This window comes from Cervus canadensis, chromosome 15 (genome assembly GCF_019320065.1).
Source record: "Cervus canadensis isolate Bull #8, Minnesota chromosome 15, ASM1932006v1, whole genome shotgun sequence".
NCBI classification, from domain to species: Eukaryota; Metazoa; Chordata; class Mammalia; order Artiodactyla; family Cervidae; genus Cervus; species Cervus canadensis.
The window spans coordinates 71,261,875-71,289,685 of NC_057400.1; the positions used below are offsets into that span (position 1 = coordinate 71,261,875).

Genomic DNA, 27,811 nt, shown 5'->3' on the forward strand with positions numbered 1-27,811 from the left:
CCCAGCCCCCTCGACGACAAGGCGCTGCCTTCAGGGAAAGAGCACGCTGACAGAGCAGCACTGACACGGCAGACAAAAGTAGGAGCAGGCGGTCTCAAGAGTGGAAGGCTGTGAATGAAGGCAAAGTATGTCTGGACAGCTTCCTCTTCCCATTTCTCAAAACCATGCAGCAGCAACATCCTTGAGTTAATAACTCACAGAACACTGCTAAACGTGGTCCCAATGGCCTGAATTAACAGACCCTCACAGGAGTCTACAAAGTGGCAGACCTGGGTTCGATCCCTGGGTCAGGAAGATTCCCTGGAGAAGGAAATGGCAACCCACTCCAGTACTCTTGCCTAGAAAATCCCATGAATGGAGGAGCCTGGTGCAGGCTACTGTCCATGGGGTCACAAAGAGTCGGACACGACTGAGCAACTTCACTTTCACAGGAGTCACTAAACTTCTATCTGACCAAAAGGATACCAGTTTTTTATAAAAATGTCAATCAAAATAGTCACAGAATTGCATATTTAGAGAACAAGTGCTAAGGCTTCAAACTTGAAAATCACATTCAGAACCTCTGGGGCTAGCAGTTTTCATAGGTTGAAAAGAACCAGCAAGGTGCCCCTTCTTCACTGTACAATTAAAAAATATCCATGACATAGATGTAACAACTGGAAATATAAATACTGACTGTAGTATTTGATATTATTCAAGAATTACTGTTATTTTTCTGGGTGTGGTGATACATATTTTAAATTCATCATTTAAAGATAATATTGTAAAACTGACGACCATGATGTCTTGAGACTGGCTTCAAACAACATAGGGGAAACTGATGGGAATACAGATGGAAAAAAAAACACCTAGAAGCTATTAACTGCTATGGCCAGGGAATGGGCAGGTGGACCCCATACTGTTGTGTACTTGGGTATATTGTAACTGCTGAGGTTACGGTGTGGGTAAGCGGATCATACTGCTGTGTACTTATGTATTTTTGTATTAGAAAATTTTCACAATAAAAGGTTTTTCAAAGTGTTTTACAAAGGTGATGTAAACTTATGGATTAAAACAGATGAGACATAATGAATTCAACTTTTTAAACAAATTCAACATGTAAATTTTGAATAGATCTTGTTTCCAATTTTTTTTTTTAATTTTTGGGACAGCTGGGCAAATTTAAATATGAGCTATCAATAACTGAGAGAATTACAGCATCTAAGTATGATAATTATTGTGGTCATGTAGTGGAATGTCTTCATTATGTTAAGGGCCATACAGAAGGACAAAAGCCCGAAAGACCAACTCTGATCTTGTTCAGAACACACACGCTCTCTCTCTTTCACACGGTAGATAAAGCACACGTGGCAAAATGGTTAACTGATGAATCTCAGTGCTGGATATTACGGATTCACTATACTGTTCACCCAATTATTCTGCATATTTGAAAATGTTTTGTAGGAACATAAAGTGAAAAAAATAATGCCTTCGGATTGTGGCACACAGCTCAGAGAGGATCTAAGAAAACGTGCCAGGAAACAACAGTCATGCAGGAGCTAAAGGGACAAGGAAGGAAGCGAGCAGAGGTCCACCACTACTAAGAAATGAACACGAAAGCTTGCTGAGCCTTTAAGAAGGCCATTAATTTAGGACAGCATGGTCTTTAGCAATCTAATCTGATTAGCTACAAAAGCAAATAAAGGTAAAATATGCCAATGGTCAATACATACAGCCAACGTTCTATAGAAAGGCACAGCTCTATAGGATGAACTATTTCATAAAAAGAACAGAAAATGGAGAAACTGTTTGAGTAAGTGAAAACGCACAAGCAACACGTCCATGACCTGAAAGAACAATCAGGAGAAAAGAGCCTCTAAAAACCATTCAATATTCAACACTGAACAGTCACAGTTCAACATTCCTAATAAGAAAGTCCATGACCATTCTGTCACTATGCTAACTTCAGCAAGAGCCTGAAGCTTGGACTGAAGAGAAAAAGGAAGCTGTTCACCTAAACAAGCCTCAGGGACACAGTATAAAGCAAAGTTCGGAAGATCTAAGTGCACACCCCTCCAGAGTCTGAGCCTCTGACTCAGAAGCACTCCTTCGCCCCACCACACCCACTGAAAAAAGGTGAAGTCCTTTATTTACCACAGTCAACGGTAGGCCAACATAAGATGTCAAGCTTTTTTTTTTTTAAAGAGAGGCTAGAGGCCTACTGTGGCAGAGGTCCATCCAGCTGGACTGAGATCTCTTAATCACCTGAAGTGTCCTTTTTAACATCTGCCTCATATGTACAATTTACTGAAGATAAAAGATGACTAACAGTGTACTTAAAATGTGCACATCTCATATGTGTAAATTTCACCTAAAATCAAAACCTAAAAGAACTGTTAACAAATATAAACAATATGCATGCTGAAATAAATGGGGGAAAGTGTATCAATGTCCACAGCTTACTTCAAAACACACGAAAAAACAAGGCACATTTCAGGATGGACGGAGTAAAATGTTTAATTTTAAAAGTTGATTTTAAAGTTTAACTGTAGAACCCTGACAGTCCATTTATCGATGTTCACGGAGTTTTTCCAGCTTTTATGTATATTGGAAAAACAGTCACCCACTATTTCTACTAATTATAATAACAATATATTATCCTACTGCTTATTCTTATAACTGTGAACTATGTCCTAAACCTAGAAATTGATTTTGGTTTTTTGTATGGGCACAAATATTACATCACTTTTTATCCAACACTGGAGACAAATCAATTTCAAGGGATGCAAACATGCCTCTCAATTAAAACCCAATTGTGTGTAGACACATTCCTTTTTCTTTTATAGAGCACTAGATTAACTGTGTCACAACAAACAACCTCAACAGGAGTCTTACAAACTTAAAATTAAAAAATACAAATAAACACATATACATCTCATAATGTCAATAACAGAAAGGCCTTTGTGAAGTAATTTTTAGATGTGCCAACGACTCAAAATACAAAACCAAATACATTCATTGCTTGGTCTTTCAAAAACAGTAACAGCTTTCCACACGCTCCTTTCCTAGAGATCATTCATAAGGATACCACACCGACAATCACAGCCTTGCTCCTCCTCACTCTCAGGAAACACTACCAACAGGCCGACCTTCTCTCTGGGCAGAACTCACGCACAGACAGGACCATGGCTTGCAGACTGCGAACTCTAAGGGACAGAGCTTTTTACTCGGAAACAGATCATTCCCCCACCAAAGTACTGCATACCACACAGATTTCATATACTAACTTTCCAAGAATAAGACATTTACTTAGGAAATATGGAAATTCAGAAACATATAGAACATGTGAGGAGGAAAAACCTGCATCAAACATAGCATCATGAAATCTCAGAACCCGGAGACAGAGCACCAGAGACAAACCCAGCTCAGTCAGCCAAGCATCAGAAAGATACTGGGTCTTCCTGGTGGTCCAGTGGTTAAGAATCCACCTGCCGATGCAGGGGACAGGAGTTCAATCTCTGGTCCAGGAAGATCCCACACGCAGAGCAACTAAGCCTACACGCCACTACCGAACCTGTGCCCTAGAGTCCGTATGCTGCAACTGCTGAAGCCACACCCTGCAGCCTGTGCTTCACAAGAGCAGCCACGGAAATGAGGACCCTGTGCACCACAATGAAGAGCAGCCCCCAATGCCCATGTGCAGCAACAAAGGCCTAGTGCAGCCAATAAATAAACTTTTTTAAAAAATATAATGACAAAAAAAAAAAAAAATGACATTCTCACACACACACACACAAAAATATACATATATATATATATATAATGACATTCTCAATGGCAGCAACAAAACTGGCAAATAATTCAGCAATGTTCCCAAAATTTTAAGGGGAAGTAACTGTTAGCCTAGAATTCTATATCCAGACATACTAACCATTAACTGTGAGTGCAGAATAAATTGTCTTCAGACATGAAAAATCTCAAAACTATGATTTTCCAATATTCTCTTGAGAGATTACTGAACAAAGATCCTCCACTAACACCGAGGAATAAACTAAAAAAGTAGACAAAGAATCAAGTGGAAGGGAAGAGGTGCGAACTCCCTGGGATGATGGAGGAGGAGGAGGACCCAGGGTAAGCCCCAGAGCACAAAGGCCAGAAGATGAGAGAAGGTTTCAAAAAGACATCACCAAGAGGGGAAAACACAAACACCTTACATGGCCTAAAAAGCTGCGAAGAGATTCCACCCCTGGGCGGAAGTTGAGGGTTTAATTAACTAGGTAGTTATAGAATCTAATAAAGGACACTAGGCCCAGGGAAGAAAAAAGCAATTGCAGAAGAAAACAGCCACACACCCACAGTAGTGGTGTGTGACACCACAGTCAGTGTGCGACACTGACACGGTCACAGTAACAGAGAGAGGGTGGGAGCTACTCTCCAGTTGCAGGGCACAGGCTTCTCACCGCAGTGGCTTCTCCTGCTGCAGAGCACAGGCTCTAGGGCGCTTGGGCTTCAGTAGTTACAACATGCGGGCTCAGGATTTACTGCTCCCAGGCTCCAGAGCACAGGCTCAATAGTTGCGGCGCACAGGCTTGGTTGCTTCACAGCAGGTGGGATCTTCCCAGATCAGGGATCGAACCCACGTTCTCCTGCACTGGCAGATGGATTCTCTACCACTGAGTCACCAGGGAAGCCCTATCCATTTTAAATACAGCAATGTGCACATGTCCATCCAAACTCCCTAACTATCCCTTCCCCACATCAACCACAAGTTCAAAGGGAAGCTTAATTTTTAAACAAATCTGGGATCTTACTTCATGGACATAAATCTGAGTTTAAACAGAAAAAAGGCAGCATATCATAAAGCCTTTCCACTTATTTAATATCCCTCTCAAACAAATAGTAAGACCAGTTAAACACTGAAATAAACCAACGGTTTAATCAACCCATTACTTTACTAGGTAGATCTGCACTTACATAACTATTTGCATACTGATCTCAATTTTAAGCTTCTTTCTATTATACTACCAAACTGTCCTCCAAACATGTTTCCCTAATGTATCCACCACCAAGCCATGCATGGAAGCAATCACAGAAGCCTTTGCATCACTTTTAGCAATGTTTTCATCTTATATGAAGTTAGTTACAGATACTGCTGGCTGTATATGGGAGTAGAAAAGAATCCTGAATGTGTGCCTGAATGTGCCTTGGGAGTACGACCGCGTGTTTGCTGCTAGAATCCTCAAATAACAGAGCTGAGGAGACATAATGATGCATTAAATAAATGCCAAAAATGACACGTCTTTCCCAGGAGTGACCAGTCAGGATTTGCGCCGCATCTCGCTAACACAACAGCCTGAACTCCTTCCAATGTATCGTTCTGATTCCAAAAACGGACACTCCTCTCCGGATGCACACGTAGTCGGCCTACTATGCTTGTTCATGAGAATGCAATTAATATCACCCTCATCTCCAGATTCTGAGCAATGGAATCTTTCAGCAAAAGACATGACCTCTCATTGTTAAGGTTCTCTAAACCCTCCCTATGTCGCCCTTGTAAGAAGTAAGACATAAACAGTGTTAGGGCTGCAAAAGTGCTTTAAAGGCCACATACACATACACACTCCATATGCTGCACATCAGCTTTGTCTGAAAATCTGGTGGTGAGAGAACCAGAAGATTGAGAAAGCAGCAGAAATGGAGAAAATTTTCTTTTTTTTACAGTGACAAATTTTGACTTAAGAGATAAGAAAAAAGGAAATTTGAAAATTCAAGCTATAAAAATACTGAGAGGATCTCAGAAAAAGCAGGGACATAGCTGTAGCTCAGACTCCAGTCAGGTGGCTAAAAGCACTCAACGGGACGCTGCTGGGACTTTCAAAGTACCATTTTTTTTTTTTTTTTTTGCAAATTTTACACACATCTTTATTCCCAGCATCTCCTAACCATCTGAAGATCTGGCAATGCTGGGCCAGCAGTGTGGCAGTCGACAACCACCCAGCACTCAGCAGGGGACACCCGCTCAAACAAGGCAGGTCCTCTCGGCAGCCACCTTGCCCATCAGGCCCACTAACTCCCACCTGCAGGCCCCAGCTTCTGGGTTAGAAGGACAGCTTGAGAGCAGTCTTGGAAAAGAGGCAAGAAAGGACCCACCTCCCCACAAGAAAGAAGAGGAACGGCAGCTGCTCTGCAGGCTGGCATGAGGAGAAAGCAGTCAGACAGCAGCACCAGCCCCTACACACCAGACTCCCTCTGCAGGCCAAGCAAAGCAGCCTGACCAGCCTCAAATAAACCTGAGGCTCTTTGTGGAAAAGAATAAGAAAAAACTGGAAGCTTTTAGTACATTTTTACATTAACTTGTACCATAGAGAAAATGACTACAAGTGAGCTACACTGGAGAATTCTAGAACAATGACACTTTCTGGAGGCCTGCATGCACGATCACATACAGCAGAAAAACTAGTACTTATACAAAACATAACTTGAATTCATTCCTACCACCATACAGAAAAGTTAGCCTAAAATGGGTCATATATCTAAAAGTAAAATCTAAAACTGTAAAACTTCTAGAAGAAAACTGTTGTGATGTTGCGTTAGGCAAAGATGTCTTAGAAATGATACCAAAATCATGATCAATAAAAGAACAAAATGATAAACTGAACTTAGTTAAATTTTAAACCTCCTTCTCTTTTAAAGATGATGTTGAGGCTGAAAAGAGCCACAGACTATGAAAAAATATTTGCAAATCATATATCTGCTAAAGAACTCTCAAACCCAATAAGAAAACAAACTTAGAAACAGACAGGCAGAAAAAGATGTACACATTTAACCAAAGTCAAACAGGCACATGAAACAAGGTTTAACATCATTAGTCATTAGATAAGTTCAAGTTAAAACTGCATTAACATATCACTACACACTCACTAGCATGTCTAGAATTAAACAGGATGACTACCAAGTACTGGCAAAGACGTAGACGAATTTGCACTCTCCCCTACTGCTGGTGGCAACATACGACGTCACAACCCCTTTGGAAGGCAGTCTGGCAGTGTTACACAGTTAAACATGTACCTGCCTGCCTGAGGCACTTATTCAGAGAAATGAGAGTTCATGTTCATATAAAGAATGTACACAAATAGTCATAGCAGTTTCATCTGTGACAGCCCCAAACTGCAAACAATCCAAACGTTCATCAACTGGTGAACAAATAAACAATTAGTGGTATTTCTGTACAATGGAACAATAATAAGAAATGAACTACTGATATAAACTACAACGTGGATGTCAAAAATTGTCAATGAAAGCCAGCACCCTCCAAAATACATTTTATATGATTCCCTTATACAAAATTTTAGATTAACTACAAGTGATCTGCAGTGAGGGAAAACAGATGAGCTATTTCCTGGAGCCTAGGCAAGGTCACGCAGGGGCAGGAGAAAACTTCTGGGGATGAGGAATGAGTGGACACATGAAACTGAAAGGATGCCATACATCATATTGAGCACCCTCTAAATACATGTAGCTTACTGAGAGTTAGTCATACCTTCAGAGGTGGTTTTTAGAAAGTTAAACGAGATGTCTTACAAAAGGAGACAGTAGCACCATTTAGCTGTTAAAGAACACAGTGAATAGTGACAGGGAAAAATACTGCTTTATCCCAGGGAAGGGATGTTCCCTTACAGATCCCAAAAGATGGCACAAAGTAGCAGGTATTCTAGTCCAGGTGTATGAGACAGAGTGTGAATAAAAGCCATGCAAAAACAAAAGAAAAATATTTTTTTGGAAAGAACAGGTCAGTGTGGCAAAGACCTAGGAATTTTAAGTTGGAGACTCTAGGCTTCACTGTGTCTTAAGAATCACGGGAAATCATACTGCAAACATTACTCTGGTATAAGGCCAAGGAACACGAAGTCAAGGAGAGAAAGCTTGGAAGCAAAAAGACCAAGCCAAGAAGGTCTTTCTTTGGGTGTGAGCTACAATGCGAACTAAGGCAGTAAGAATGGGATTGGAGTGGGAGACATGGGCAGAAGGAAGGAAGAATCTTATGACTATCAAACCAAGAACTCAGGACAAGGACACTGCTGCTCTCTCCTCTTCTGTCAAGTTAACTCTGTGAGGCTACAGGTTCCAAGGGACAAAGATGCACCCCACTAGACTCATGAGGCTGAGCCTTTGGGTCAGAGAGTAGGCCACCACAGTTGCAGCAGAATCATAAAGTCCACTCTGGGTGAATAAAGTCTGGAATGCACCAAAAGCAAAATGAAGGCTCATAAAGGAAAGTCCCATTTAAGAAAAACTATCTTTACAAGGTCCAGATTCAAACAAATTCCACTTTCAACTGTACTGATTTCTAAAATCTGAAAATATTCCTATGGATCTTACACAGAAAATAAGACTTTCTTTTAAAACCATAATCAAAGTGCTAAAGTGCTAGAGAGAGATCAGTTATCTCTAAAAATGTTAGTAACATGGAAATTCTACCCATTAACATGGCAAGATGACCTTTAGTTTCTAGTAATCAACACTATTTCATAAATACATACAAAGTCTGGCATAAATAGTTACTTGTACAAAGCTATGACTGAAATGAAGTTCTGTGTTGTGGAAGGACATCCAAAATGCAATATACAAGGCTTTAAGTGCAATAAGAATTAAGTTTTTATTGTACTTATCAAGAAGCCTAATCCTATGAACCAAGAAATCAATACAAACCCCAAATTCCAATTCTATAACCACTCTTCTTGAAATTCATCCCCTTTACACTCTCCCACAGTCACATTAACAAAACACTTTTACCACCCAGCACATGTGGGCTTGCATACCTGCTTGGAAGGTAGGATTCGCTCCAGGGTACATGTTGGGGGAGTAGGCAGGAGCTGCTGCTGCATAGCCCACTGGGAAACCAGCTGGAGAAAAATAAAGAACAGTGCAATTTTAGAACCATAGCTCCCAGAGGCCTGCCTGCCCTCACCTTCTTCGCCACGCCTACCGGACTCAGGTCAGGAGCCCAGCAGTGGTGTGGGTGAGCAGCAAGCCGTCTCCAGGGCCCCTTCCTCAGGGCTGTGAGGGGCCACGGCCACAAACACGCCGTTCCAGCCCATGAGCGAATGCCTACAGCTTTCTGTGACTGAAAACACTCGACAGAAACGGAATTAAATGAAGAAGGAAAAACAGAAACCCAAAGTGAAGTAAAAAAAACTCATGCTATTTCTGGCAGTTTTACTCTATAGAGTTTATTCACATAGCTCATTACTTAGCAAGATTAGTAAGAGTGCTAAGAGCTTCATGCACTAAAGAGGCTTGAACCATATACAAGTGTGTATACACATGGAACTGGGAAAAATCCAACCTCACAATCCATTTGCAAGCAACCTGAATTTTATTAATACAAATGAGGGATCCTTAATATGACTGAATTATAACCACTTATCAATCATGTGAACACAAAAGAAATTTCAGTCAAAACCAGAGGGGCCTCAGTTGTCTGCTCTAGGACCCTCACAGTTCAACTGGACCCAGTTACGAGTCACTGGGGCATTACAGGGCACAGAGTCAAGATCTGCTAGTCTTCACTAATGACACAACTAGTTGTGAGGAGCCATAATCCCTTCAGGAAATTCTAATTTGCAGGGCTCCAATCAACAAGGTTGAGAACCACTGTCCCTTCCTGTTCCTGCCCACTGTTCTGGCCAAAAAACTGTCCTCCTGGAAATGCCCCTTGGCAAGCACCATGAACTATCTCCAACATCTACTCTACTTCCTGCTGGCACACAGGGGCTGGAAAGCTAAATATTACATTCTTCTCTTGCAAGAAATTGGAAGTGATCTCAAATCCTAATCACCTCATGAAAACAAAACCTTCAGAATAGCAAAAAATACCATTAGCTGAGTAAAAAAGACAGCTTTTCACAAGAAACATACTTGCAAATTATTTAGACAACGGGAAAATACACTTAATATGCAAATAATTTTTAAAGTTAAAAAAAAAGAGAAAAAGCAATCAACAGAAGACATGAACAGAGAAAACTGCCAACCACACTTCTGACTTCAGACTGGTGCAAATCCAAAAGCAGACAACACACTGCTGGCAAGGCTGTGGGGGAGACTACAGACTCTCACACTTCTGGTAGGAATACAAAGCAGTGGGATTTTTTTCCTACAGAAGAAGGGAAATCAGCAGCACCTTTAAAATTACACTTGCATTAGAAGATGTAGTATATATACTGTGAAATATTATTCGGCCATTAAAAGAATGAAATAATGCCATTTGCAGCAACATGGACAGACCCAGAAGTCGTCATACCAAATGAAGCAAGACAATGACAAGTATCATGTGGTACCTCTTACATGCGAAATAAAAAAAAAATAATATAAATGAACTTATTTACAGAACAGAAACAGACTCACAGACTTAGAGAAGAACTTATGGTAAACAAGAGTAAAGTTGTTGCTATATGTAAAACAGATAACCAACAAGAACCTACTATATAGCACAGAGAACTCAGCTCCATATTCTGTAATAACCTAAATGGGAAAAGATTTTGGAAAAGGATACATGTACATGTATAACTGAATCACTTTGCTGTAGACCTGAAACTAACACAATGCTAGTCAACTATATTCCAATATAAAATTTAAAAAAAAATTTTTTTAAAGAATAACAGGAAAAAAATTACATCTGCATGCACTCGCTCCATTTCCACAAACACAATCCACTGCAGTATTACTGGAATAGCAAAATCCTTCAAACAACATATCCATCCAAAGAACTGGCTGAATTAAACTATGAAAACCCCACAACTTGGGAGATGTATGCAGCAGTATTACGTAAAACACAAAGAACAAGGCAAAACTTTGTGAACTGACAGGGAACAATGATTAAGCTGACAAAGCAAAGCGTACACCACCACCTGCACCTCCATTCCAGAAGCCTATTCAGTCTCAAGGAGGAAGGAGGCTGACAGCGCCCCGCAGCAGCACACTCTCGGGCCACTTCTGCCTGCCGGGACCTCCCCGGCCGACGCCACCGCAGGGCTCACCGAGCCAGCTGACGCTGCACACGTGACCACAGTCCTGAGTCCCCCTCCCCAGTGCTGCTTCCACCACCAGATCCTTCACAAGTGTCCTCCACAACAGTGACGTCTGCACACCTAATTCCATCTCAGTGTACAACACCCTTTGTGTAACAGAGGAGAAATTAGAATATATGGACACAGTTGGCCTGGGGGCATGGTATGGCTGAATGTCAATGTGCCCTCCAAAACTTATTTTTTGAAACTCTAATCCCCAGTGTGGTGGTATTTGGAGAAACTCAGTTGTGGTAGTCATTTCACAACATATACATACATTAAATCATCACATACACTTTAAAAAAACCCATGCGGTACAAGCTAAATATATACAATTTTTTCTTATCAATCATACCTCAAATTGGGGGGCAGGGGGAGACAGCAACTGGACCACTTCTACTTTTTAATACACCATGTATTACATTCCATGAAAAAAATACTAGGGATGGTAAGGCACAGGACCATATATGGGTGAAAAAGATAACAGACCACAGATCCAGAGACTGCAACGTGGTCTTTAAAATCACTCTGTATTTCTCACTTTGAAAACCAGAGCTCAGGCTTGCCCTGAGCTGCTGCAGCCGTTCTGGAGACCTGCGCACAGTGTTTAAGTCTTTGGTCCCTCATCTTGCCCCTGCCCTCCCCCACCCGGGCTTGCTCCACTGTAACCGCAAAGTCCAGAGGGGGATCTGGGAGCAGGAGCTGCAGAGGACCTGGCGGAGCTGCAGCAACCCTCCTCCTGAAGTTGCGGGGAGTGGGGGGGGTTGCCCTGGGCAAGGTCCCAGGGCTGTACCCACGGGGGTGAGACTCAGTCTCCTAGTCTCCTGACCTTACAGTGGTAGTAACAGTGGACTACTCAGTCATGTCCAACTCTGTGCCACGGACTGTAGCCCACCAGGCTTCTCTGCCCATGGGGTTCTCCAGGCAAGCATACTGGAGTGGATTGCCATTCCCTTCTCCAGAGGATCTTTCCAACCCAGGAATCCAACCCAGTTGGTCTCCTGCATTGCAAGCAGATTCTTTCCCATCTGGGCTACAGGGAAGACTACCTATCTTACAGTAGGTTCCAGTAATATTTAATTGAATCTCAGGCTCTAGGGATTGAAACTGGTCCACAGGCTTGTGGAACCCTTGATTCAGCCAAGACCCTCTGTCCTCCTTCCTCTCTTAGATAAAGTACCAGGGAGGAGGGGACTGAGATGGGACCAGAGGGACCCCTGAAGCGCTGGCCTCAGTTGACTGAAGAAGTCGGGACCCGCACTGTCACAGGTGCCAGAGGCCTCTTAGGGCAGAATCCAGGGGGACAGTCAGGAGTGGTCCCTGTCTCATCAAGGGAATATTGATCACCAAAGGGGTAGGGAGCAGGCTGATCCTGCTCCCTAAAAAGATGTGCTCCTTCTTCCCCTTGGCGGGTGAGCTTTAAGGCTCCAGTCGCCCCCATCCAGCTCTTTCCAGGTCCGATGCACCTCTGGCAGCCTTGCAAGTCTGGCTTCCAGTTGCAGAACTCCCCAGGCCCCAGGGACAATCTAGGCTGCAGAGATGGTCCCTGCAGGCTCAAGTCTAAGAAGTGTTGCCCCTTCGGTGTGGAAGTGGAGGGAGAAAGGGTGAATGTAGTGGTAAAGAGGGGTGAGTGCCCTAGGAGCCTCTGAGAGAGAAACCCCAGCCCCCTGCAACTACCCATTGATGCTACATGTTTTCAGAGCCTTTTGAGAAGAGGTGCCTCTTCCCTTACTTCTGTGTTGAAAACTATGCAAAACCAACTTTTCATCCTCTTGCTGCTTTGCCAGAATTTTTTTTTTAATGTTGTTCTTGGCTTACTTGGTTTTCAGTTCCCTAAATAGCAGTTTTGAGCTGTCCAAGCTATTTAAAAGTGTTCTCCTTAAATTGAGACTAAACCCTACTCTTTTGGAAAAACTACCTTCACTTCAAAGGAGATATTCTTTTCTTCCCATTCCTTCCTTCCCTGATGGTCCAGCGGCTAAGATTCCGTGCTCCCCATTCAGGGGGCCCAGGTTCTATCCCGGGTGAGAGAACTAGATCCCACACGCTGCACCTAGCAGTCAGCATGCTGTGACTAAAGATCCCACATGCTGCAACTAAGACCTGACACAGCCTAAATAAAAAAAATTTTTTAAATGAAGCTGAAGTCAAACAGCTCGTGAGCACTAAGCAAAATAAACACAAAATAAAATCACATCTAGTCATTTCACAGTAAAAACACAGATACGTTAAAAGCAGCAAGGAAATACTAATTTCAAAGAAACAAAAATGACAGAAACCAGAGGACAACATAACTAACTACCTTTAAACTGCTGAGAGAAAATAACTGCCAACCTAAAATTGTACACTCAGTGTGGCAGGAAAAAAAAAAAAAAAGGAACTCCTCAGACTCCTCAGAAGAAATATCATCAAATCCCTGGAACCTATAAATGCTATTTTATTTGGGAAAAGGTTCTTTGTAGACATAAGCTAAGGATCTCAAGATACTCATCACAGATTACAGGTGGTAGGGGCCTAAACCCAAGTGTCCACACTATGAAACACAGATGAGAAGGAAATGATGTAACCATGAAAACAGAAGCCGGAATGACATGTCCACAAAGCAATCTATGTCAAGGAATGCTGAAAGCCACCAGAGACTTTAAGAAGCAAGAAAGGATTCTCCCCTCCAGCTTCCACAGCCTGTGAGGCCCTGTCACACCTGGATTTTGGCTTCTGGCTCCCACAACTGTGAGAGAATCAATTTCTGTGGTTTTAACAGCAGTCACAGAAAGCCAGTACACTCATCAAAAACAGGCTCAAAAATGAAAGCAAAATAAAAACATTTTCACAAAGAAAATTCACTGCTAGCAGACATGCAGTAAGAGTCAGGTAAGAGGGGGAAACTAAAGGGATTTATCCCAGTAAAAGGAAAATGATCCCAAACAAAAAACACAGATACAGAAAGCAATGAAAATAATAATGTGAGTTAATGTTGACTGCACAAAATAAAAACAGTAATGATACACAAAAGAAGAGAGGGAGCAAAATGTGTTGTAATTGTTAGAGTCATCACTAAATAGTAATTTTTTCAAAAATTAACAGAAGGAAAAATTTAATGTAAAATATTTGGTTAATCCAAAAGAAGAAAAAGAAAGTGGACAAAACAAATTACAGGAGCTATAAATTAGAAAACAATAGTAAGATGGTGTATATGAACCCAATTATTGTCATCCCTCAGTATCCTAGGTTCCAGGACATGATACCCAAAATCTACAGGTATGAAGGACAGTATGTCAGCTATCAGTAACTACAATTAGAAGATGTTCCTTTTTTCCCATTAAATGTAAATTTTAGAAAATTATGGACAAACCTCTCCATCTGCTCGTATTAAAGTATAAGGTAAGGTAAGGTGAAGTCACTCAGTCGTGTCTGACTCTTGAGACCCCACGGACTGTAGCCTACCAGGCTCTTCCATCCAGGGGATTTTCCAGGCAAGAATACTGGAATGGGTTGCCACTTCCTTCTCCAGAGGATCTGCCCGACCCAGGGATGGAAACCAGGTCTCCCGCATTGTAGGCAGACGCTTTACCGTCTGAGACACCCGGGAAGTCTCATTAAAGTATAAAAGTATAGAATGGTATAAAAGCATAAAATGGTATAAAGGCACTTTCTTTCCTTGTGATGTCTTGCTTTTGGTACTAAAGTTATCCTAGCCTTAAACTTCTACAGGCACATTATTTTGCTGTGTTTAACTCCAATTTCCGTGCAAAATACCTGGAGTGGCTTACTAGTTTCTATACGGAACTTTTGCTGATCCAGAGAGTTTTATCAAAGTCAAGGAGACCAAGATACTAAAAGAAAGGCAAGAGACAGGTATAAAGAAATGAATAAAATAAGAATCAATTATAAAATTTTAAACATTTAAAATTTTAGAAGTTTCCTTTTATATTTAACTTAAAGACCAAAAACAAAAAACCCCTAAAAAAGTACACAGTACTGGTATATGACAGGCAATCAATATTTCATTACATAGTCTATCATGTAATGCTAACACCATCAGGTTTTACCTATTCCCTGATTTCAGATCTACACAGGATTCTCCTCAGCAGATTATCTGGAACTCTGTTTAAACTAGTACAAATACGTTAAAGACAGGAGGTCTTACCACTAAATTATCTTTTACCAATTCTAGAAAATCCTGTCACTATTTTCCTTCTAGTCTCTCTACTTAGTCCTTCTGGAGCTTTTAATTCTCCTCTAAACTTCTCACCCTAACACCTCTATTTCTTAACCAGTCTACTTCCCCTCTTCCTTATGCTGCATGCTGGTCCCTCCTTTAGCAGTGTTTTGCCTGCGGTTTAACTGGAATTTTGTTCAAATTCTTTTTTTTTTTTTTCATTTCAGTTCCAGTTGGTTCTTTTTGCTATGATTCTTTCTTTGGCATCTTCAGTTCCTATCAGCACGCTTGTCTGATGTGGTTTCTACCTGACGTTTTACTCCTGCTCTCTATCACGACTGGTGACTCAGGCATGATGCACATCACGGTGTTTATAAGGATTGCGACGTACCAGGCAGAACCGTGTGGGAAGCCCGCCCGACCTGGCCTGCGAACACCTGCCCTCACACAGTTCTGCGTCTGCTGCTGTCAGGGGCTTCAGGGGACAATGCAGCCCAGAGACTATTTTTTTGTTAGTTTCTCAATTTATGGACCCCTTGGAAGGACAAGTGATTCAAAGCAGAACCCAAACATCCTTGAATGGTTACAAATTCTTAAAAAAGACTTCTTCCTTCCCAGAGCACAAGCTGAAATGAACTGCTCCATGGAACCAGTATGGATTGATCTACTTACCTCTCTTATGGGCGTATCACCCTCTGGAGGAATCAGACTGATGAGGGGTCCCACTCCAAATCCCAGCCTTACAAGAGCGGAGACTTCACTTCTTCCCCCAAAGGGTTGCTAAACCCCACAAAGAACAAATGCCCCTAGGGTAGGCAGATCAACTCAATGGCAAGATACTCTGGTTTTTACGTCACCTTAATACTTAGCTGTAGAAATGTCTTACTTTCTTGCAAAAGTTCAGTGAAACATTTTTGAAATGTTTCTTCAATTTTTCAGGGGTTTTGAGCAACAGGGTTTTAAAAGTATCTGTCCCACCATATTATCTAAATCCAAAATTGTAATATTACATTATTCTTTTCAATTAGGGCAACCATTTGTTATTTTTGACCACCAACTCCTATTCTCCCAAATTTTGCTTCACCCTATTTCAGCCCATGTTTGACTAGTAGGCTTCACTGAGATGGAGAATGTGGCTCAGGCCTAAATTCATCAGTAGACTCCCCTCCGGATCCAGAGTGCTGGCATGAAGAGAAGAAATCCCACGGGGCTTTCCCACAGAGCCAGATGAAGAGACTCACAGCCAAGGGAGGGGCTGAGCGCCACACAACCACAATCGGGAGAAGTGCGACCTGTGCCTACACCGTGACAACACTGAGGAAGTGAAGCTGAGCACAGGAAGTGAAGAAACCAGACCTGGCCCCTACCCTGGCAGCCGCCAGATCAGGCTCTGACCAAAGCCAGCCCAAGCTCCTGATTTTTCAATTCCATGAACTGACACATTTTCGTCCTTATCTAAGCCACTTGAGCTGGGTCTGTCCATCAAAAGCATTTTTAAAGACATAGAAATGGACCATGTATTCAAAGTTTAATAACGGAAACAAAATTTTACATGCTTACCTGGATAACCAATTCCTTTGGCATTTGCATAGGGTACCCCAGAAGAACCCGGGCTATAAACAGGATTCATGATTTCAAGAACTAAAAAGGGAAAAAAAGTGATTTAGCCAAGCACTTTTGTTCTCAGGTTTTTCTCCATCACCAGTCTCAAAAAAGCAGGTAGCAAGAGGCCTTTCTCTAATCTGCTATGAAATGCAGAAACAAGGCACTCCATGCTGCTGCTAACCAACAGAGAACAGAAAAGGAATGCCAAAGCCCTAACGGGTGCCCACCAGGACACTGTATGCTTTGCTTTATAACTCTCGAGTCCTTCAGAAGCTAAGGGAAAAAAGCGTTCTCCATGCCCCTGTTTTTCAAAACAGTTAAAAAAAAAATAAACCTATAAATAATCTGAACGTCTTTATTACAGAGAACAGTCTTAACCAGATCTATCCAGCGCATGAAATACCATGCAGCTGCTTTTTTTAAGTGTTTAAAAACACAGGATGATATAACAATAACTGGGTAAAAGGGGAGGGAGTACAATACTTTAATGCAACATGATCCCAAATGTGCACCTACACATACAGGCAAAGTGCACCTCCAGCATAGACAGAAAAAAATCTGGGAGAATAAAGCATGAACCGTGACTGCCTCTAGATGGAGTGGTTTAACGTTCTTCTTGCACCTCTCTCTACTTCTGAAACAACTTATGTTAAATTATATACGTCCTAAAAATAAATAAAATATATGTGTATTTCCTAAAAGAGACAAATTAGCTACAGCACTGCAACTCTACCAACCCAGTCAATGTTCTAGAATTCACAATCTTCTTTGCCTGACAAGTTCAAGAATCTGCACAGCTACAACCATGATTTTATCCCTTCCTCTGAATTTTATCACCCAATGTATTCTTGAAGTGTGGGTTTAATTAAGACTATTCAGTATTCCTTATCCAGTAAGTCAATCACTGACTTACTAGGTAGTAAGGATTAAAGGGATCTTAAATTTAAAAATAAAAACAGCAATGGCGGGGGTGGAGGGGTGGTTATGGGAACTCTGCACTTTCTGCTCAGTTTTGCTCTGAAACCAAAACTGCTCTAAAAAAATAAAGTCTGTTTAAAAAGAAAAACAGGCAGTTCTCTGGTGACCTCACCATTAGAATTCTGCGCTTTCACTGCCACGACCCAGGTTCAATCCCTGGCTGAGGAACTGATATTCCACTAGCTACGTAGTGTGGCCAAAAAAAAAAAGAAAAGCATAAAGTGTACATGTATTTGCCAGTGTCTGCCTGCCCCACCACATCCTCAGCTAGAATGTAGACAGGAAACTGGAACTTAGTCCTGTTTGCAGTAGGTCTAGCACCAAAGACAACGACACATAAAAAAAGGTGCCACCACCTGCTGACTTTCTAAAGGTCACATGCACTTCACAGCACTCGGCATCAAACTCCACTGCAAAGGCAAGATACAAAAACACACCGCTCCAAATTTCTACCTCACCTTACTGACTTAGAATAGTTACAACCAAGCAGTTCAGTACACACAAAAGTACACCTGGTCAAGTCCTTAGCCTGTGCGGTAAGTTCTAAAATAGAAACTAATTGGGGATATCAGTGATTGGGACATTCATTACCTAAATAACTGTCTTATTTTTTAACTTCCTAACCAAAAGGCAGAACAAAATTTGACATGACATCCACAACCACAGCTAAGACAGAAATCTAGATCAGTGCTGTCCAGAAGAACAAGGATGAAGATGTTCCCTATCTGTGCTGTCTAGTATAGCATCCATTAGCTATAAATACAAGTAAACAATCAGCGCCTGAAAAATGTGGCTAGGATGAGATTCGATTTTTTACTTAACTTCAGTCTAAATTTAAATAGTCATGTTTGGCTGTAGGCTACCATACTGGACAATGCAAATCTACAGAACAGATTAGAAGGAAACAAGGAGAGCAAAGCATAAGTAGAAGACATGAAAACCAACTGTATTTTACATCACAGTTTAAGAAGAAACAAATTGATAACTTGTCAATCCCCATTAGCTTGCACTTTTAACCCATTCTTGGTGGATCTGCAACATAAGATGTGGAGATTTTTCACATATTTCATCTACTTCTCTGGCACAACTATCATTTCTAGAGAAGTGAATACTTTTCAATACTCTGTTTCTTCTGTGCCAGGATCTAATTTCCTTTTCTTAACTGAGTAAGTAAAGCACTACACAGAGGCCACAGAGGGAGAAAAGACAAGTCACAGTCCCTATTCTGAGTTCACCACCTAGAAAAGTGCGGTCCCACAGAACTTTCTGTGAAGATGGAAATGTCTGCTCCGTCCACATGCAGCAGTCACTAACAGCTACCTGAACACTTGAAATGTGGCTAGACCAAGGGCCTGCACATTAGCTGGACTCTGAACTGTAACATGTAGGTGGTGGGTACTGTACGGACAGGCAGGGCTGCAAGTCAGAAGACATAAACAATGACGACTCGGGGCCAAGGAGTGTTAAGGGCCATAAAGGAATACAGGGTTGTAAGGGTTGACTGGGAAGAGCAAAACTTTAATGCAGGAGGAGAGGAATGGTCAGAAGTAAATTACAAAGGTGGTATAGGCTCTCAACAGGCAGGATCTTGAAAAGCCACAGAAATTAGAAAATGCAAGACGCACCTTAGGGACACTTTGCAGCTGGGCTTGTCTGGAGCTTGGGCTACATGTGAATCAACAAAGATGACTACAGAGACACAGGTTAGGTTGGAACTATCACATGGAGACCCTTAAATGTGGGGCTGTGCGGGAGATGTCAACTGGTAGGCAAGGAAGCTGATGAGCAGCATAGCAGTTAAAGACAGGAGTTACCAAGAGAAGTGAAAACACATATCCACACAAAAACTTGTACCTGAATGTTTGTAACAGAATTATTCATTACAGCCAAGAACTGCAGACAGCTCAAAGCACTGAATACCACAAAGGCTTCCCTTTCACAACCTTACAGTCTGAACCACTAAGAAAATCTCACCCTACATTTGCCACTAAAAAATGTACAGAATTACACTCGAATTCTAAATACCATATGTCCAAACTACCCAGAAGTTGTATTTCCTAAAAGCTTTTATGTTTCCCAAGAGACTATTTCCTAAAGTGATTAAGAAGTTATAATTAAAACTTAAAGGTAAAAAAATAACAGGATTAATGAAAGAAAACGTTGCAGTTCCCACTTCAATGAAAAGGTTTGCACAAGGTCTATGAACAATACCGTAACAGCTTCTTAAGTTACTTGTTCAAATGATGAGATTCCCCCAAGATGATGAGCCTCAAGGGCAGGGAAAATAGCTTATTCAGCCCTGGCCCCCTGCATCTCACTTGTCCAAAGATAGTTCATATTCTCTGAATGTTCTTTAATAAAAGGAACTGTCAAATAGAAAATACGGGAATCTTCATAGCAATAAACATGAAATTGACATGATTGTATAAAATCTAATTTAGAACTGCTAGAATATATGCTTAATGATTGCTGTTCAGTGATTAAATCATGTCCGAATCTCTGCAATCCCATGAAATGCAGCTCACCAGGCTTCCCTGTCCTTCGTTATCTCCCAGAGTTTGCTCAAATTCATGTCCACTGAGTTGGTGATGCTATCTAACCATCTCATCCTTTGTCGCCCCCTTCTCATTTTGCCTTCAATCTGTCCCAGCATCAGGGTCTTTTTCAATGAGTCAGCTCTTTGCATCAGATGGCCAAAGTACCGGAGCTTCAGCTAAAATTCTTCCAATGAATAATCAGGGTAGATTTTCTTTAGGATTGACTGGTCTGATGGCCTTGCAGTCCAAGGGACTCTCAAGAGTCTTCTCCAGCACCACAATTTGAAAGCATCAATTCTCGGGCACTCAGTCTTCTTTATGGTCCAACTCTCACATCTGTACATGACTACTGGAAAAACCATAGCTTTGACTATACAGACCTTTGTGGCAAACTGGTATCTCTGCTTTTTAATACACTGTCTAGGTTTGTCTTAGCTTCCTTCCAAAGAGGAAGTGTCTTTTAATTTCATGACTGCAGTCACTGTCTGCAGGGATTCTGGAGCCCAAGAGAGTAAAATCTGTCACTGCTTTCCCAGATGCCACAATCTTAGTTTTTTTTAATGTTGAGTTTTAAGCCAGCTTTTTCACCCTCTTCTTTTACCCTCATCAAGAAGCTCTTTAGTTTCTCTTCACTTCCTGCCATTAGGGCTGTATCATCTGCATTTTTTTTTACATTGTTGACATTTCTCCCAGCAATCTTGATTCCAGCTTGTGCTTCATCCAAGCCAGCATTTCAAATAATGTATTCTGCACAGAAATCAAATAAGCAGGATGACAATATTACAGCCTTGACATACTCCTTTCCCAATTTTGAACCAGTCTGTTGTTCCATGTCTGGTTCTAAATGTTGTTTCTTGATCCACATAGATTTCTTTGGAGACTGGTAAGGTGGTCTGATATTCCCATCTCTTTAAGAATTTTCCACAATTTGTTGTGACCCACACCGTCAAAGTGGGTCTTTAGCACTGTCAATTAAGCAAAAGTAAATGTCTTCCTGGAATTCCCTCACTTTCTCTATGATCCAATGAATGTTGGCAATTTGATCTCTGGTTCCTCTGCCTTTTCTAAACTCAGGCCTTCTTAAGTGAACAGTGCAAAGAAATAGAGGAAAAAGATAGAATGGGAAAGACTATAGATCGTGTCAAGAAAATTGGAGCTATTAAGGGAATATTTCATGCAAGGATGGACACTATAAAGGACAGAAGTGTTAAGGACCTAACAAGGGACAAAAAGATGAAAAAGAGGTGGCAAGAGTACACAGAAGAACTGTACCCAAAAAAGGTCTTAATGACACACATAACCACGATGGTATGGTCACTCACCAAAAGCCAAACATTGTAGAGTGTGAAGTCAAGTGGGCCTTAGGAAGCATTACTACAAATAATCAGTGGAGGTGATGGAATTCCAGCTAAGTTATTTCAAATCCTAAAAGATGATGCTGTTAAAATGCTGCACGCAACATGCCAGCAAATTTGGAAAACTCAGCAGTGGCCACAGGACTGGAAATGGACAGTTTTCACTCCAATGTCAAAGCATGTTCAAACTACCATAATTGTGCTCAGTTTATTGATTAGCGGACATGAATGCTAAACCCACTGACCAATCTTAACATCACTAAGAGCAAACTACTTATTTTTTTAAATTTTTATTTATTTTGGCTGTGCTGGGTCTTCACTGCTGCTCAAGCTTTCCTTTAGTTGTGCTGGGAGGAGGCTACTCTCCAGTTGCTGCTCCAGCTTCTCATCTGGCAGCCTCTCTTGTTACAGAGCACAGGATCTAGAGCATGTGGGCTTCATAGCTGCCACTCCTGGGCTCCAGAGCACAGGCTCAATACTTGTGGCACACAGCCAAGTGGGATCCTCTTAGATCACGGATTGAATTCATGTCTCATTGCATTGGCTGGTGAATTCTTTACCACTAAGCCACCAGGGAAGCCCCCCAAGCTACTTATTACATGCATCCTCATCTGAGGTGTACTGCTACAAAAATACTAAAATCTGAATCCAATGTACCCTATACATCTAACTCCCAGGTAACTCCTGGGAGGAGTTACAGAAATATACTGAACACCATAAAGGGGATCAGACAAAGCCAAAAGAAGGGAATCTAGAGGGCAAGGGGTCCAATTTCTTCAGTAAGTCAATGGTCTGGGAAAAGGCAGGGAGTAGAGAGAAGGATGGTTCTAGATTAACATAGATTTAATAAAGGCTACAGGAGGTTTTTGTTTGAATCATGATTTTAAGATAGAAAAAATTACAAAAAGGTATTTTAAGGACTGAGGGATACAAACAAACATGGGCTAGGCATCAAATGGCATTAAACAATCATTAATTTTGTTATATGTGAGAATAGCATTTTGTTATGTAAAGATGCATTGATTTTTAGAAGTACGTATTAAACTGTACAAGGGTAAAAATGACACGATGTCTGTAATCTAAAATATTTTTTTCTTTTTATTTTAATTGGAGGCTAATTACTTTATAATATTGTGGTGGTTCTGCCATACATTCACATGAATCAGCCATGGGTGTACATGTGTCCCCCATCCTGACACCCCCTCCCACCTCCCTCCCCATCCCATCTCTCAGGGTCATCCCAGTGTACCAGCCCTGAGCACCCTATATAAATGGGACTGAGATGTTGGGTATATGGCTGTATGTTGTATTTGCCTATTTTTTAAGTAATGAAAAGTTAAAGGTTAAAAAACACCATCACCACTCTGCCTGGGATTCTAGTGCCTTTGGTCACCCAGAAACCACCGACTTCCCAGTCTGATTTGGTATGGGCCAAGGATCCCAATTTCAAGGCTAGAGCCAGAAAGAAAGAAAGAAAGTGAAGTCGCTCAGTCGTGTCCGACTCTTTGGGACCCTATGAACTGTAGCCTACCAGGCTCCTCTGTCCATGGGCTTCTTCAGGCAAGAGCACTGGAGTGGGTTGCCATTTCCTTCTCCAGGGGATCTTCCAGACCCAGGGATCGAATGCGGGTTTCCCTCATTGCAGGCAGACGCTTTAACCTCTGAGCTACCAAGGAAGCTAGTATCACTTTCTTTCTTTTTTTTTTTTTTTAAAGTTTCTCATTTGTAATGACGAAAATGTCAGATTTCCTATGGGTGGTTTGACACCTGCAGCAAAATAGGTAAGTCTCAGATTAGGGTTTAAAAAAGATAACAGCAAAAATTTCTCAACTTGAAATCTGATAATCCTCAGAGGGAAAGTATATTTAACATCCATCACTGTACTAGTTTCTCTAGTCTCAAAATATACCATGACCTAAACAAAGTTCCTACACAAAACAGAAATTCTAAAACTTTAAAAAAGAAAAAAGAAAGTGAAGTCGCTCAGTCGTGTCCGACTCTTTGCTACCCTGTGTGGACTGTAGAGGCCTTGTGTATTATTTTTCTTCCTACCAAGGAAACTAAGGTCAAGGGGCTTTAATTCTCTCTGACAGCAATACACAAGATAAAATCCGTTCAACACAATCAACACTGGAAATTCTGGGTAATTTCATGACAACATCAAGAAGAGCACATAATAAGATAGACTCTGAACGCCTCCAAACTCGATCTTCACTATCAAGGTTTCCAATCTATTGGGAGACATTCGCATATTTCTGCACAGAACTTCAAAGATACAGACATAAAGTGGAACACAGGCATAAGAAAAGTAATCATGCCTCTACTAGGCTGGTGTGCTGTTGTTTTAGAATTGCTCTCAACTGATCAGTGAAAAGAAGCTATTTATGTAAGACAAGTTTGTGAGGCAAAAATTTGCCTTTAAGCTACAGAACATATAAAAAAAAACTTTAAATAATATTCTTTATATGCACTTAAGCTTCTTTTTCCCAATTCTAATTTTCTACCTCTATGGCATTACACTCATTTTCTCGTTTGAAAATTCATATAATTTTGACATCACAATTCTGTCTAACGTTAAAACGGAAAGGAGTTGAATGGCAGCTATAGAGTAGAATACTAAGTAAAACTCAACAAATCTATCCGAGCGGGATAAGACGGCAGGGGCAGTAATACCAACAGCAGCTTCCTCCGCCCTCCTGGCTTGTAGGATCCTTCCACTATGCCGAAGAGCAGGAGACAGGAAGAGGGGATGCTACCTGCTCCGCGTGTCTAGAGTGACTGCTACACAGAACATAGAGGAAGGCTGCAGTTTCCAACTCTTAAAGCCTGCAGGGACCTCTACCACACCTTCAGTTCAGTTCAGTTGCTCAGTCGTGTCCGATTCTTTGCGACCCCATGCACTGCAGTACGCCAGGCTTCCCTGTCCATGGCCAACTCCCAGAGCTTGCTCAAACTCATATCCATCCTGTCGGTGATGCCATCCAACCATCTCCTCTGTTGTCCCCTTCTCCTCCCGCCTTCAATCTTGCCTAGAACCAGGGTCTTTTCCAATGTTCTTCACATCAGGTGGCCGAAGTATTGGAGTTTCAGCTTCAACATCAGTCCTTTCAATGAAATTTCAGGAGTGATTTCCTTTCGGATGGACTGGTTGGATATCCCTGCACTCCAAGGGACTCTCAGGTCTTCTCCAACACCACAGTTCAAAAGCATCAATTTTTCAGTGCTCAGCTTTCTTTATAGTCCAACTCTCACATCCATACATGATTACAGGAAAAACAGCTTTGACTAGACGCACCTTTGTTGGCTCACCTTAGCTTGTCCATTTAGTCACAAATACGACTAAACGGAACTAATTATGCAAACACATACTAAAGCAAGCCCACCCTATAAACCTCAAAAGAAACAAAAAAACTTCACAATGTGCACCATAGTACCTTCAACAACAGAACAATTAGCCTAATTCTTTCCTGTCAAAGCAAAAATAACCCGGTCCTTGTTTACTTAACCTAAGTTCTAAAACGTGTCCCTACTATTATTGCTAAGTTTTTCATATACTACTTGAGAAAATAATCTTAAAAATTACACAAGGGTGACTTGAGAATTTAAGGAGGGGGAAGGAGACAAACCTTTTCACTTAAAAAAAGTCTTGCTTGGCAAAATACTCCAAAATACTTTTATGTATGACTGTAATGAAGTATTAACTCATCCAATCCATTAAATGCACGCTTACGTACACTATAAAAGAGGAAGACCCTATTCGTGGACGCTGTAAAGGCGCACCTCTCTTTTGAAGTTAACCAAGGCTGGGCCACGATACGTCCTTTCTGGATAAAACATTGAAAGCCTTTCAAGCTAAAGCTTCTGCCAGGCAAATGGAATAATGTTTACTTTGTAAGAAAAGTGGATAGTTTACACACTGGAAATGATGAAGATCCTACGAACAGAAACGCCACCCCACTGCTTCCCCATTCCTGATCTGATCACCTGGACATTAAAAAAAGACCCAGAGAACACTGTTGTGCAACAAACGCCGCTCTCGCCGGCCCGGGGGCAGGTTCCCCGCTGCCCACGCCGCACCTGCCCGCGAGCCCGGTAGCCCAGCCCCGCCTCCCTCCGGCAGCACCCGCCCGCCCGGCCCCGCGGGACAAAGCGCCGCCGCGGGCCCGACCTTGGCGCCGCCCAAATCGGCCGCACAAAGCGCCGCACTTCCGGCCGCGCACGCCGCCGCCCGCCCCGCCCGCACTCACCGCGCCGCGGGGGCAGACTGGGCCTCAAGTGATCAGAGCTCGCCCGCCCAGGGCGCGCTCAGCGGTCGGGCTCGGTGAGAGGCGCGCGCTGCGTAGGCCTGCTCCGATGCGGGGCTGAGCCGCGAGGCCCGGGTCGCCGCCACCGCCGCTTACCCGGCCCGCGCTCCCGCTCGCCCCGCTCTGCCCGGCCCGCCTCTCCTCAGCCCGCGCTCCTCGCCGACGCTGCGCTGCCGCCTAGCCCAGACCTCACTTCCGCCTGGAGCCCGCCTTGGCGGGGGCGCGCCGACACGTGACCCGACGGCGCCTTCCGGGCTCCGGGTCGGCGTGCGCGCTCCCGCCGACGTCCGAGAGGCGACGGGGCAGGAAGGCTTCCGGGAACTGTCGCGTACTGGGACCGTCGGGCCGAATTTCCGTGGTCTCGGCGTTTGAAGCGTACAGGGCGGGGGGTTTCAAACAGAAGTCAAACGGCGCCCGGAGGATATCTGTTGACTCGAAAAAACGCTCATGTGGAATGTTTTTCCTTACGCCATCTTGGGCTCCTACGCTCGTGGCTTGGAAAGGGCACAATGGAACATAATTATAGTGGAACATAATCATTAACTTCTTAAGGGAGAAACATGTATTCGGTTTCGTGTTTTTAAATAGCTCCGCACTACAGAAACCCTTGTGTAATGCAGGCGCGGCGGTGGGGGCTCGCTCCTCCCCAGTGCCAGGCTCCGGTCCCCCGGCTTGTGTGGTCGGCTGTCGGCTTAACGGCCAGGGCCGGGGCGCCGGGACCTCCCGAGCTCGCGCGCTCGGCGCTCTTAGCGTTCGCCGTTCTGAGTGCTCTGCATTCATTAAGTCACTTAATACAATAAAGTCGTTATAACGAGGCAGTTAAGGCACGAAGAGGTTGGCAAGTTTCTTCGAGAGCCGACCAAATTGAAACCCGAACGTCTGACTTCAGGGCACTTGCTCTTAAATGGGAACTTTGGGGTTTGCGCTTTTCCAGAGCTGCTCTCGACTATGTCTGTAACGTTACTCAGGCCCACGGGTTCCCTGCGTGATCTGAGACCCAATGGTTGTGCCTTGGAGAAAGGTGGAGGAATCCTGTGGTCTCTGCTCAGCTGGGAGGATCCAGGCAGTCTATCTTTGCCTGACCAAGCCGAGAACACCTACTACAGTTCCTAAAGACTGTTTGGTTGGCATCTCTGAGATATAAGTGCACGTTAAAATGCTACCCACTGCAGTATTCTGGTGCTTTCCTTGTGGCTCACTTGGTAAAGAATCAGCCTGCAATGTGGGAGACCTGGCTTCAATCCCTGGGTTGGGAAACTGCCCTGGAGAAGGGAAAGGCTACCACTCCAGTATTCTGGCCCAGAGAATTCCATGAACTGTATAGTCCATAGGGTGGCAAACAGTTGGACATGACTGAGTGACATTCACTAAAATAGTTGCAAAGGACTTGGTTTTTGTCACACTATGGAAGATGGTGGCTTTAAATACAACTAGATGTTACTCTTAACCGTTGTAATATAGACACTATGGTGATTTGAGTCCCACTGAAAGGTGAAAGTGAAGTCGCTCAGTCATGCCCTGCTCTTTGCCACCGCATGGACTCTAGCCCACCAGGCTCCTCCATCCATGGAATTTTCTAGGCAAGAGTACTGGAGTGGGTTGCCATTTCCTTAGTTTCCATTTTAAAAGTACATGAATAAAGGGCTTTTCTGGTGGTTAAATGGCTAAGAATTCACCTGCTGATGCAAGGGATGCAGTTCGATCCCTCCTCTGGGAAAATCCCACATGCAGAATAGCTAAGCCGGAGCAGCACAACTACTGGGCCTGCTGGCCCTAGATCCTGTGCTCCACCTTAAGAGAAGCCATTGCAATGAGAAGCCCATGTACC

General features: G+C 42.7%; 1 protein-coding gene across 1 annotated transcript in view; it reads right to left on the reverse strand.

Annotated features, from left to right (window-relative positions):
* The window catches only part of FAM168B (family with sequence similarity 168 member B), a 39,096-nt gene extending 12,930 nt beyond the window's left edge, over positions 1–26,166 (reverse strand). The window contains exons 1-3 of the mRNA XM_043487503.1: positions 25,927–26,166; positions 16,765–16,845; positions 8,799–8,882 (exon numbers count right to left, since the gene is read on the reverse strand). Coding sequence (XP_043343438.1) covers positions 8,799–8,882; positions 16,765–16,834 — 154 coding nt within the window. The 5' untranslated portion in view covers positions 16,835–16,845; positions 25,927–26,166. The remainder of the gene's footprint in view (positions 1–8,798; positions 8,883–16,764; positions 16,846–25,926) is intronic.
* Positions 26,167–27,811: the final 1,645 nt, after the last annotated feature.